Source organism: Rhipicephalus microplus, chromosome X (assembly GCF_043290135.1).
Source record: "Rhipicephalus microplus isolate Deutch F79 chromosome X, USDA_Rmic, whole genome shotgun sequence".
NCBI lineage: Eukaryota > Metazoa > Arthropoda > Arachnida > Ixodida > Ixodidae > Rhipicephalus > Rhipicephalus microplus.
The window spans coordinates 35,916,788-35,929,020 of record NC_134710.1 but is presented as its reverse complement, the minus strand read 5'-3'; the positions used below and the strand labels follow the sequence as shown (position 1 = coordinate 35,929,020).

At 44.3% G+C, this 12,233-nt stretch overlaps 1 protein-coding gene across 2 annotated transcripts in view; it reads right to left on the bottom strand.

The window, feature by feature from the left end:
* Positions 1-12,185, bottom strand: part of LOC119176610 (cyclin-dependent kinase 14) — a 153,372-nt gene extending 141,187 nt beyond the window's left edge. Inside the window, exon 1 of one of the 2 annotated variants that reach the window (XM_075876211.1) lies at positions 11,987-12,185. In XM_075876211.1, the coding sequence (XP_075732326.1) occupies positions 11,987-12,035 (49 nt within the window). In that variant the 5' untranslated portion in view covers positions 12,036-12,185. The remainder of the gene's footprint in view (positions 1-11,986) is intronic. The other variant, XM_075876212.1, reaches the window with a different exon arrangement.
* Between the last annotated feature and the right edge of the window lie 48 nt (positions 12,186-12,233).

Genomic DNA, 12,233 nt, shown 5'->3' with positions numbered 1-12,233 from the left:
TTTTAGATGCGAAGTTCATTGAGTAGCCTGTGTAACACTGTCTCCGTCCACACCGCGCTCCCCTGGCTGCAGGTGTTGGGGCGGTGCCGAGTACGTCACGCCTTCTTTCGAGGTGCACGCGCGTTGACATCACTTTCTCCCTAGCCAGTAACCGCGTGTCATCTTACTCGCCTCACCATCTTCACCACTCGCAACGTTCGAGCGCAGTCTTTCTGCGATGAAACTTACAGAAAACCCAACCCACCTCCCGTGTTTTTGCGTTTCCAACAAACGTTCACTCGAGTAAATGCTACACCGAGTTTCGCTTCAAACCGTTCTTCCAGCACCCACGTTGACGCCAGTTTCAACCAGGTCAACACCATGCACACCGCTGCTGTTTCGCCTTCCGTCAGGGTTCCTTTCCAGGAGATGGTCCATAATTATTATTTTTCAATAGTTCAGCAGATGGTAAAGTATGTGTAGCATCACCATCAGCTACAACTTAACTACGCCCACTGCAGGGCAAAGACCTCTCCCAAGTTCCGCCAAATCAACCCGGTGCTGTGCTTTCTGCTGCCAAAAACTTCTCAATCTCATCGGCCAACCTGTCTCCCTCTCGCGCGTTTGCCTTCGCTAGGAATCCAACCAGAAGGCTCATTGACCAGCGGTTATCTTGTCTACGTGCCCGGCCCATGTCCATATCTTCTTGATTTCAACTATCCAGTTTGTTCCCTGAATCAATCTGCTCTCTTGTCTCTTTAGGTTACGCCTATCCTTGTCTCTTTAAGTTACACTTATCATTTCCCTTTCCATCGCTCGCTGCCTCATCCCCAATTTAAGTTGAACCCTCTTTGTAAGCCCCCAGGTTTCTGCTCCGTAGATAAGTACCGGTAAGATGTGACTGTTACATACATTCGTTTTGAAGGACAGTAGTAGACTATCGTTCATGATTTGTGAATGCTTGCCGAATGTGTTCTGCCCCACTCTTATTCTTCTAGTTATTTCCGCAGTTACTACCAGTTCTAAGTACACAAATTCCTTTACAACTTCCAGTGTTTCGCCACCTAACGATAAGCGCTGTTCTATGCAGAGAGCGCTAGCAAACTGTTACTAATTGCAGCCAAGATAGTCACGGAAAAAAAAAATAGCCATCACTTCTCTTTCAGTAGTACCAATGGTAATTTTCAGTTCGGTAATTTGCAGTTAGTAACGACCAGTCAAAAAGAAAAAAAAAAGAGACTTCACAGTAAGCATGACAAAAAAAGTCACTTAAATCTGCTCCCGGCTATTTTGTGCATTGTGCGTGGCGTGCGCCCCTGCATTTCCGCTCCTCACTGCACAACACCACTTCTGTCCATTCGCCCACATGAGCAGGTGCGCCTAAGCGCCATTACGCCAGCTCGCATACAGCACACAAGGTCACGCGCAGATGGCGCAGTGAAGTTCAGGGGCATTTTCGCAGCATGTCTGAATGCTCAACACGAGAGCGTCCCTGATAGCCCAAATAGCTTTAGCAGGTTTCAACCCCACATACCAACCACCCATCTATTATAATATAAGGAACAGGTACATTCATCGCAAAGCCAAGTCTAAGTCCAATGAAGGTCTTTTTACCCAACACTATACCCAAAATGTACACCTTATCGTTAGCATTTGGTGTGATGTGTTCGCCAAACACCCGTCTGCTGTTGTAAGCCTTGTGTTTCCTCTGTTTTTTTTTTTTAATATCTTGCTATCCGAGTGCTTACCACTAGTGTACACGAATATTCGTCACATTTCCCTGTACTAGCTGCGCATAATATTTACCATTCCTTGCAGGGCACGAAGTAGCAGCATACACGCCGAAAAACTCCCAGGAGTAGGCCACGAATATGGAACGGCTAGCAGCCCTATTTTGGGGCGTCAACAGCTGCCGTCACCAGGTAGCCAGGATAACCAGGTAGCCCTGGGCACGGCAGCACTGCGAAAGCAATGTCGCCTAATATGCCGCTTCTGTTGCTCGAACAGGTTTTCTTCCTCTGCGCATCACTACAAGCTGGGGCATACAGCGCATGCGTGGCCGTACCAGCTGCTGACACTGCTGTTATCGACCACGGACACATCGTCGACGCTACCCTCGAGCGCAGGCACCCTGGAACGCGCATAGAGCGGTTCTTCGCGGGACCTATAAAGTTGAACCCCCGGCCAGCAGCGTTCAGCGGGCACGGCAGCACTGCGAAAGCAATGTCGCCTATTATGCCGCTTCTGTCGCTCGAACAGGTCAGTTTTTACTCAGAATACTGTTACAAAACTGACAACAGATTTGTTGTTGTGCTGCCGAGCCCAAGTGTACTGTTCTCTGGATTTTCCTCTTTGTGCCTGCTATTGTCTGGCGATGTTGAACTCAACCCAGGTCCTGATGTGAAAGTCCTCCTGAAGGAACTGTCTAAAGGTCAGAAGTCAATTAAGGCAGATCTGAGCGCTCTAGGAAAAAGAATGACTAAAATGGAAGACGCCATTCAAAAAATCAAAGATCAGGGTAAAAAAATAGGCCAGCTAACGAAAACCGTCACGAACCTTAACGTGACACTATCAAGACAAGAAGAAAGGCTAGCAAGCTTAGATGATAGGAGTCGACGGAATAATCTTTTGGTCTTTGGGGTTGAAGAGGGCGAGGCAGAAACCACAGAAGACCTGGAACAAGCGGTACTGCAGGACATTTTTGTTCGTACGCTAGGCATCGAACTAAAAACAGTTGAACGGATCCACAGAATAGGCCGAAAAGGAGACCGTTCGCCGCGTCGAGTCATTATGAAGTTATACGACTCCCGAGAGAAGTTAACAGTTTACAAAAATTGCAAAAAGCTAAAGGCAGCAGTATATCAGTTGGGGACGACTTTTGCAAGGAAACTCTAGCCAAGCGTAAGCTATTATGGGAATCAGGAAAAAAAGAAATAGATGCAGGAAAATGCATGCGTTTGAATTACGATAAGTTGGTCATAGACAAAGACGTGCATTCCTGGGACTGCGACAAAAACTGCCGAGTTAAGCTTAAGCATACAAAGAAAAAACCACATCACTCTGACGACGATGACTGATGCCATTCGCAGTCAAGTGCATGCAGCCGTCGCTTAATTAATATAAATGCTCGGAGCCTTATCAATAAAGTTAGTGACCTAGAATATATATTAGCAAGCTATAACCCACACGTAATCACCATCACAGAAACATGGCTGCGACCGAAAATAGCGGATAGCGAAATTGTACCACCCAGCTACAAAATATTTAGGAAAGACCACGATACACGAGGTGGTGGTGTGGCGATCCTACTTGCAGAAGATGTTGAAGCAATTGTTATGGAAGGAATACTCCACCATGAAAGTGTATGGGTAGAAATAAAATTACCCAAAACTTCCCTTGTTTAGGGTGCCGTTTACAGGCCTCCAGGCGCCCCTAGTTCATACCTAGAAAGTTTGCAGCAATACCTTGATGGTATTACGACCCGTAATCGTAGAATGGTTATTGCGGGAGATTTCAATCTTCTTGGAATTAATTGGACCACATTCTCAACTAAATTGAAGGAGGCAATAGACTGCCAACAGCTTTTAGACATGGCATTCAGCCATGACCTCACGCAGGTCGTCACTGACAGTACACGTGACACAGGGTATCCGCATTCCATACTGGATCTAGTTTTTATTGACGGGCGAATCGACACATACAACGTTGCAATTGAACATGGATTGTTGGACCACAAACTTGTTTCAGTTGAGATAAGCATTGATGGTGCCTTGCCATGCAAAAAAGAAAGCTTCAGGCATGTGCCCAACTTCAACAAGGCCGATGATACAAGCATAATTGATTACTTGTCGTTTTCTTTGGATGCGTTCAGTGAGGAAAGTGACGTCAATAAGATGTGGATAAGGTTTAAAGAAATTGTCACGCTATGTATAAACAAATTTGTGCCCTTGCAAAAAAAGAAACTAAATAAACAGAATCCTTGGATGAATAGAAAGATAATACATTTGAAGTGTGCCATTAACCGCCAGAGGCAAAAAGTAAACAAAGATCAATCCAAGATACGCAATTTATCAAGGCTACTGCGTGCTGAACTGAAAGAATCAAAAACAAAGTATTACGAAGAAATATTGCCGACATTTATGAAATCTTCCCCCCATCGTTTTTGGCGTCACTTATCTCAGAAGGAAGACCACTCAAGACGCGTGCATTCTCTTGTTGTCAATGATGAATTGGTGACAGACTGCTCTTCCATCGCTTACCTACACAACAGATTTTTCCAGTCAGCGTTAACTGCTTGTCCTGATAATGGTGATGCATCCCCACCACTTCCTTTTCAGTTGTCAGTTATGCCTGATGTTCAGATCACTTATGAAGGCATTGTATCATTATTACTGAACATGAACGTGAAAAAGTCGATCGTACCAGATGGCATACCAAATGATTTACTGTGAAGGTATGCGGAATGGGCTGCGCACTATTTATACATAATATATAATGCCTCAATAGAGCAAAAGCGTGTCCCAGACGACTGGCTTATGGCGAAGGTCGTGCCAATGCACAAGGGTGGAGACCAACAAAAGGTGGAAAATTACCGTCCAATTTCCCTCACCTGTGTATGCTGCAAGCTTTTAGAGCATATTATATCCAAAGCTATGTATACGTATCTTGAGGGCACAAAAGCATTTTTTCCTAGTCAGCATGGTTTTCGGCAGAATTTATCCACTGTAACCCAATTAATAGAAACAGTTGATGACTTCACGCGTGCCTTAAATAATAGTGTTCAGATTGACGCAATATGTCTCGACTTCTCCAAAGCTTTTGACAAGGTTCTCCACAAGGAGTTAATTAGTTAGCACACCTAGGCATAAATTATAACATAATACAGTGGATAAGTGCGTACCTGACAGGCAGAACACAATATGTAAAAATAAACGGCTTCAAATCTGAGTTATTAAGCGTTACCTCAGGGGTACCACAAGGTTCAGTTTTAGGACTGATATTATTCTTAACTTACATAAATGACATTTCATGCGGCATAGATAGAAGTACTACAGTGCGACTTTTTGCAGACGACTGCCTAATTTATAAAGAAATGCACAGTGAAGCTGACCAAAAAACGTTTAATGATATTCTTGATACTGTCAGTAATTGGTGCACTGAATATAAAATGGAAATAAATCAAACTAAAACAGTTGCTTTGCGCGTCACAAACAAAAGTAAGTGTGTCTTCTATTCCAGTTACACTATGTTCTACCCGCCTGTCTACCGTCAATGAAATCGGTAATCTAAATTGGAGGACCCATTTGGAAAAGATTTGTGCAGTGGCAGAGAGAAAACTATGGTACTTGCGAAGAAAATTAAGACTTGATACGACTCTCGTTAAGCTAGCAGCATATCTTACGTATATTAAGCCAACATTGGAATATGCCAGCATTGTGTGGGATCCCTCGGAAACCGGCCTCATTAATATGCTAGAACGAGTACAAAGGTGAGCTGCCAGGTTTATTCTTTCAAAGTACTCCTCGACTGAGTCAGTAACAGAAATGCTACGTTCTTTTCAACTGTCCACTTTAGCTGAACGACGGCAATTGGCAAGGATGAAGTTCTTGTTTTTATTGTCAAAAAATAAATTAAACATAAACACAACAAAATACTTAACGCCACGCCGCGGAAGAAACCTAAGAAGTGTAAACGATTACACATACGAAGTGCCACAACAGCGTGTCAATGTATATGCGAATTCCTTTTTTTCCAAAAACAATTCGTCAGTGTAATGCTTTGCCATTACCACTGGTTCATTGTGATTCACTGGAAAAATTTGAGGAAGGGCTCAAAGATATTTTTATGTAAGCATGGTCTACTATGTTAATTCATTGCAATTCATTTGTATGCTTACTACGACTGCACTGTTTTTCCTTCAGCCTTTTCGTTGTTTTTCCTTCACGCCGGTGTTTCCAATGTATGTCATGTAACATTTCCAAGCTCAAGTGTTGCTGTTTAAATTGCTGTATGATTTGAATGTATTGATGTTTGTCATTCTTAGTATGTCCCACCCCTATAACAGCCGACAGGCTAACAGTATTTGGAAAATAAAAATAAATAACACCGGTCAGCTGGTTCACTGTGCGCAACAGCAGTCTCAATATTTTTTTTCCAGCGTCACTATTCTATTATACCAGGGTTGGCGGGCGCACCTGCACCCGGCCAACACCTACGCATTTTGGAACAGAATCACACACCTGAACAAGTGCAAACAAAGCTCAAATTTTCATACTGCTGACTTTCTTTGAGCGAAAAAAAAAAAAAGCTCACTCAAGAGAAAAAAACAAGTTTTTCCCACTCAGTTCCTCGTAAACACATGTTAGGCTACAGCACACTGCGCCACGAAACAAACAAAAGGAACGCCAACTGGGTCCACTTAATTATTTCGCGCTGCCGTACTGCGTGCGCCAAATTCGTGAATGGTGCTCATCGCCAAAAAATTCTCAAATGCCCGCCCCGTACGGATACATCGAGGCTCTGCCACCAACACTTCATACGCTACAGTTTGACGAGAGCGAACCGAACACGTCAAACATTGCATCAGACATTTCCCACAGTAGCATGGCTAGTTACGACTAGTTGGTATTACTTCATTTTAAGACTGGCTAAGGCGCGCACACAAACACGGTTTCTTTTTATAGTGCCTATGCTTGTGCGCGCGCGCCTTATCCAGGCTTGAAATGAATTTTCCGTAGCTTCGAATGCATGGATGCCACAATCACGAGCCACGCATGTACGCGTTCACGCTAACATTGGCTCACTCGCTGTGAAGACGCTGGGTCCCTCTTTTTCCTTTCTACCGTTCCTGCGTAGGGGCAGATCAGAGCGATGCGCTGCCAGCGTACTATGAGCATGCACAGACAGGGATCTTTCAAGTACAAACAAAATCAGGGTTCACTAAAACATGTTAGTATGCTTTTCGCTGGCACGCTTGCTTACATCGAAGTACATACCGCCTCTGCAAAGCATAACAGGCGGTGCGAGATTGCACCTCGCCCACATGCGAAAGCAGTTCTACTTTGTAATTTACCTCTTCGCTTGCGTTTCATTTGTGCGCGACTGCATATGCGAACTATCCGGCAAACAATTATACGAATTCCCGAGTACATTACAGCATATGCACTACTGCACAGAACTGCTCAGAGCAGCCGGCCGTAGACGAGATATTCTATCGGAAATGTTTCCAAATGACGTCACCGGGCATTTAACAATCAAGCTGGTGGTTCACTTGTTTGTTTTTGTTTTATTCTTGAACTACGAGCGTCTCCTTTATAACTGGCAGTGTGAGCCACCAAAAAAATTTTTTTAAATTGTTCCCAATTCCTTGCATGCCAGAAATATTTTTCCCAAACATTAAAAAAAAACCTATTAATTCCAACAGCTTAGCTGTCAGCGTGTTATACAGCAGAGAAACTTTGGTTGTTGAGTTCGTCCTTCCGAGCTGCATTCCTATCGCCGACATATTCGTCTTTCCCGTACTGTCCCTAAAAGTTAAACCTTCGTGAAGGCTAGTTCCCCCTAGTGTCCCAGTATGTGCTACGAAAGTAACTATTTCTTTCAATACGAATTTCACGAGCACTAATTTCAGAAGCGGCAACACAAACGAATAAGCCCTGCAGCAATAAGCATCGGGACCGATTTGTACTGTGTGTACCAGAAGTATTATATGAGGTGTCATAACCATTCGGCTTCAGCTACACAGCCCATATGTGCCTGAACCAACCACTCATAGATTGATGTGTGGGGTTTAACATCCCAAAACCACCATGTGATTATGAGAGACGTCATAGTGGATGGCTCCAGAAATTTCGACCCCCTGGGGCTCTTTAACATGCACCCAAATCTGAGCACACGGGCCTACACCATTTTCGTCTGCGGGTCAGCAGCCGAGTACCTTAGTCACTAGACCACCGAGGCAGGGCCTCCAAGGGATGATGCACCAAAAACAAGCATTGTGAATGCTGGCACGATCAGAGTAGGGCGAGAACACCAACACAAACAAAGTGGAGACAGCTTTGTCTCGCATCTGGTTCGATATAAAGTTAAAAAAAAAAAAAACTTCTATACATGGAATTTCACAAAAATCACACCCATCACCTCCAATAATTCTTGCAGCGTCACATGCTAGATTGACGTACGCAGGACGATTGCTTGTTGTATACGTCACCTCCACCATGTTGTGGCACGCACCCGGGTGATGACGGTCACGCGGCGTTCAGTCAGGAATTTCGCCTCTTTCCGAGGCGCATACGGCGTTGCAAATCTTGGCAGACGAGATTGTGACCGCCCAGTGCATGCATTCCTCTTTCCTGCTAGAACGTCTCAAACCTGGAGAAGAGCCTTTTGAGGTGTTCACAAAAAGAAGTGAAGTCGACCTTGAACAGTTAGACCAGATTTAAGGGTTCAGCTTAAATTGAGGACATCACCGTGAGCAATGAAAAGAAAAATGGTAGGTGTAACCTTAAGAGACAAGAAGAGAGCAGAGTGGATTAGGCAACGAACGGGGGTTAAGGATGTCATAGTTAAAATCAAGAAGAGGGAATGGACATTAGCCGGGCATGTAACGCATAGACAGGATAACCGCTGGTCATTAAGGGTAACTAACTCGATACCCAGTGAAGGCAAGGGGGTTAGGGGAAGACAGGGGGTTAGGTGGGCATATGAGATTAAGCAGTTTGCGGGTATAAATTGGCAGCAGCAAGCACAGGACCGGGTTAACTGGCGGAACATGGGAGAGACCTTTGTCCTGCAGTGAACGTAGTCAGGCTGATGATGATGGTTAGACCAAGTTAATACGAGCGAAAATTCTCTTCTGACCTATTAGCGCCCTGGCTATTCGCTCCTGTGTTGCCCTTCTAAGCCATTCCGAAAAAGAAAGAGACCCAAGAGCGTGTTATTCGACAGTGGACACTTAACTCACTATGATGGACTAGAAAAAGAGAGACGGTAATCTGCAAACCCTGCCGAAAAAAATAAACAAAAACACATGGCTATGCTAAACCATTGACACCTTGGTGCCATCATAAGCTAGAGCATTCCTGTTTGCTTCCCTGTCGTAGACACAGATCCGACACTTATTTCTTCAAAAACATGAATTTCGTCCAAGTTTATTGTGTCTACATATCGATTTTGGAGGCCTAAAACAGCGTTACGCCCACCCATTTTTGGAGCGCAAAACCCAGTTCCGGCTTGTAACGCTACAAATCCGGCTTGTAACGCACACAAGACAGTCAGCTCTGGCGCACAGCTCCTCCCCGATGTGCCCTGGCAGTTGCGTGTGTCGTTTAATCTGACAAATGGTCAAAGGCACAAATGATAACGGTTTTCGTTTTACTGTAGGCTGGCGATATCAAGAAATGATTATTCGTCATATCTCCGTGCTTATCAGCACTTCCATCGCAGCGCACTCATCATACTTATAGGCTAACTCCTTAATTTGCCAGAACAAATGTATTTAAATTCTCATTCTTTCCGCAAACAATTAGAGACTGGAATAATCAGTCTGGCGACAAATTACTCTCTTTACAGTAGAGAGCCTCCTCCTAGGTTACTTTGTAAACCAGTAAGAATTGGTTCCATTTCATTCACTGGATAAATTGCTTCACTGCTACTGTATTCTTATTCATTTATTTGTATTGCCGTTTCGCCACCTGAATTACTTTCATTTCTTCTTTCATTCTGTTAGTATTACTGCTAGCTATCCACCAGTGTTTTGCAATGTTTTGATGCTTTTGTATTGTCACTTCTGCATGGGCCCTGCGGCCTGCAGTATTTCTGGAAATGAAAAAAAAGATATGAGAGAGAAACATTGCATTGATCCTCACCGACTTCCATGCGTAATCATGAAAACGACAATGAACCTTTGCAGCGGGATATTTCTAAGCACAGACATGCCAGAAGAATTCTTCCAACTGCAACTGTCTACAAATGTGACTGCCTCTAACTTTTTTAATACAAACATGTTTGCTTGCTGCAGCCACTTAAAAGTTAAAAATTAAATCTTAGTTAATCGGATGGCTGACAATGTTAATTATTGTCTCACTTTGCGTCCCCGTGACTATATAGGTTATCTGCAAAGGTGGTTTTCATCTTCTTCAAAGTGCTGAACTTTAAGAAAACTATAGAGCTTAACTTTGATTGATATGTGGGGTTTAACGTCCCAAAGCCACCATTTGATTGTGAGAGACGCCGTAGTGGAGGGCTCCGGAAATTTTTACCACCTGGGGTTCTTTAACGTGCACCCAAATATGAGCACACGGGCCTTCTCCGAGGGTGTTTTATCGAGTTTACAGAATCTACGTGAGACCTCCGTACATGAGCGTCAAATGTGAGCCCATGAACTATTTAATGTTTGGCATGCTAGGAAAGTACCAACAACCCAATGAAAATTGTGCTGGTTGTGAAATACTGGGGTAACCAATAGAGTGATACACTGTATGACAGTACAATGGCAACAGGTAAAAACATACAGCCGTTTACCTCTCAACTTTTCCTCAGCGTTCAAATATTTTTCAAGGTAATATTTGTTTAAAATGCACTATCTTGTTGTCCAAACTGCACACACCAAAACAATGCATAGCACACCTAAAGGGCCATTAAACTTGTCACAAAACATGTTTTCCCACAAACCATTTAAAATGTCCATCGATAACAAACTGACCTTACAGATAGCTGCTGCGGAACATACCGATTTCATATACGATAGGAAAAGTTCCCATATGTATGTGCTCATGCACCATCCTAAAGACTCAATTATCATTTGCTCACAGTGGCATAAACTTGAGGTTCGAAAACATGCGTCCTTATGATACAAGCAACCTAGAGCTCACAGCAAGACGCCACAGCCACCCCAGCGGTTTGTTACGATTTCGCATCCTACATATACACGGACACCGTCAGGAATTTTCCTTATTACACCGGGTTCCCTTCCAGCCCTTGTATGAATATGCTCTGAATTCTAACATTTCACCCTGTGTTAAGCAATTCTACGTCAAAGCCACTACGCCGCCTCTGCAGGTCGGAACAAACCGTAATTAGAAAATATGGTAGTGTTCAAGCTGAATGGATTATCACGGTCTTTGAATATAATAATGGTGAAAGTGGTGTTCTTGCAGTGGCTGCAGTGATTTGCTATGCGCAAACTTACTGCGGATTGCGCAGGCGAAACCCGCGCTTCAACACGAATTACGATAACACCGAAAAGTACTGCTCTATATCATGTTTCCACAAAATAAATCACACGCTATATCTCAGGCTTGAAGTTCCTTTCAAGCGTCAGATACAGCATAAACAAGGGATAACTGCACGTACAAGTTCTCATTTCGAATCCATCTATTTACGTCTACACCAGCAAATCGACACTAAATAATACTGCCGACTCCTCCGGCCCTTATTTCGTTGCAAGGAAGCGCTTAAAGTACGAGCAATTCTGGGACTAGACGCTGCATGTGCTTACAACTAGCGCGTACAGCGTCCGTGGTACATATGCCATATACCACTGGTTGCTATCGGCGCAAAACACAGCTGTTCACGTGCGCGCGGCACCCTAGAGACCGAATTTATCGGCGCACCATCAATGAGACCGTGTTCTAGGTTACGTATTACATTTGGTGTGAACTGCCGACTTTGGCTTACAAAGAACTTTGCTGAAAGGTCAAAACACGACGCGTCGTTGTCAACTTGAAACTGACAACACTATGCTTTCTACTTCACGAGCGCAGACTGCAGTTTGCAAACAATAGTGAAACAAAAGCCAGTCAAAGAGCAGTGCCTCAGACTGCCCATGAAACCCTTCACAAATAAACACGCGCACACGCTTCCGGCAGCTTTCGTCGACACTGCCGATCAGTTTTCCCGGTTGTTTGCCAACAGATATACGGAGCCGCTGCTCTAGGCCTAATGTCAATACAGATAAAATGAGATAATAGCGCGCAGTCGATAGATAAATGGGCACAAAAGTGTTCACCTTCTTTTGTCGAGGGCTTCCAGTTCTTACTGCTCACGGAGAGAGACATAATGATGCACGGACACGCCTTCCTGCATGGATTGAAGGCGCGACCGACAAACTATCGCGACCGCAACCACAGCATGTTGACGCGAACTCCGTCGACTTGCTTTCTAGCCTCGTTGACCCGCTGGCGAAAAACGCCGGCACAACCAGGCAGCTGCTGCGGAGCAGCGGCCAAGCAGCGCGCTGTCGTCGCACGTCGCTG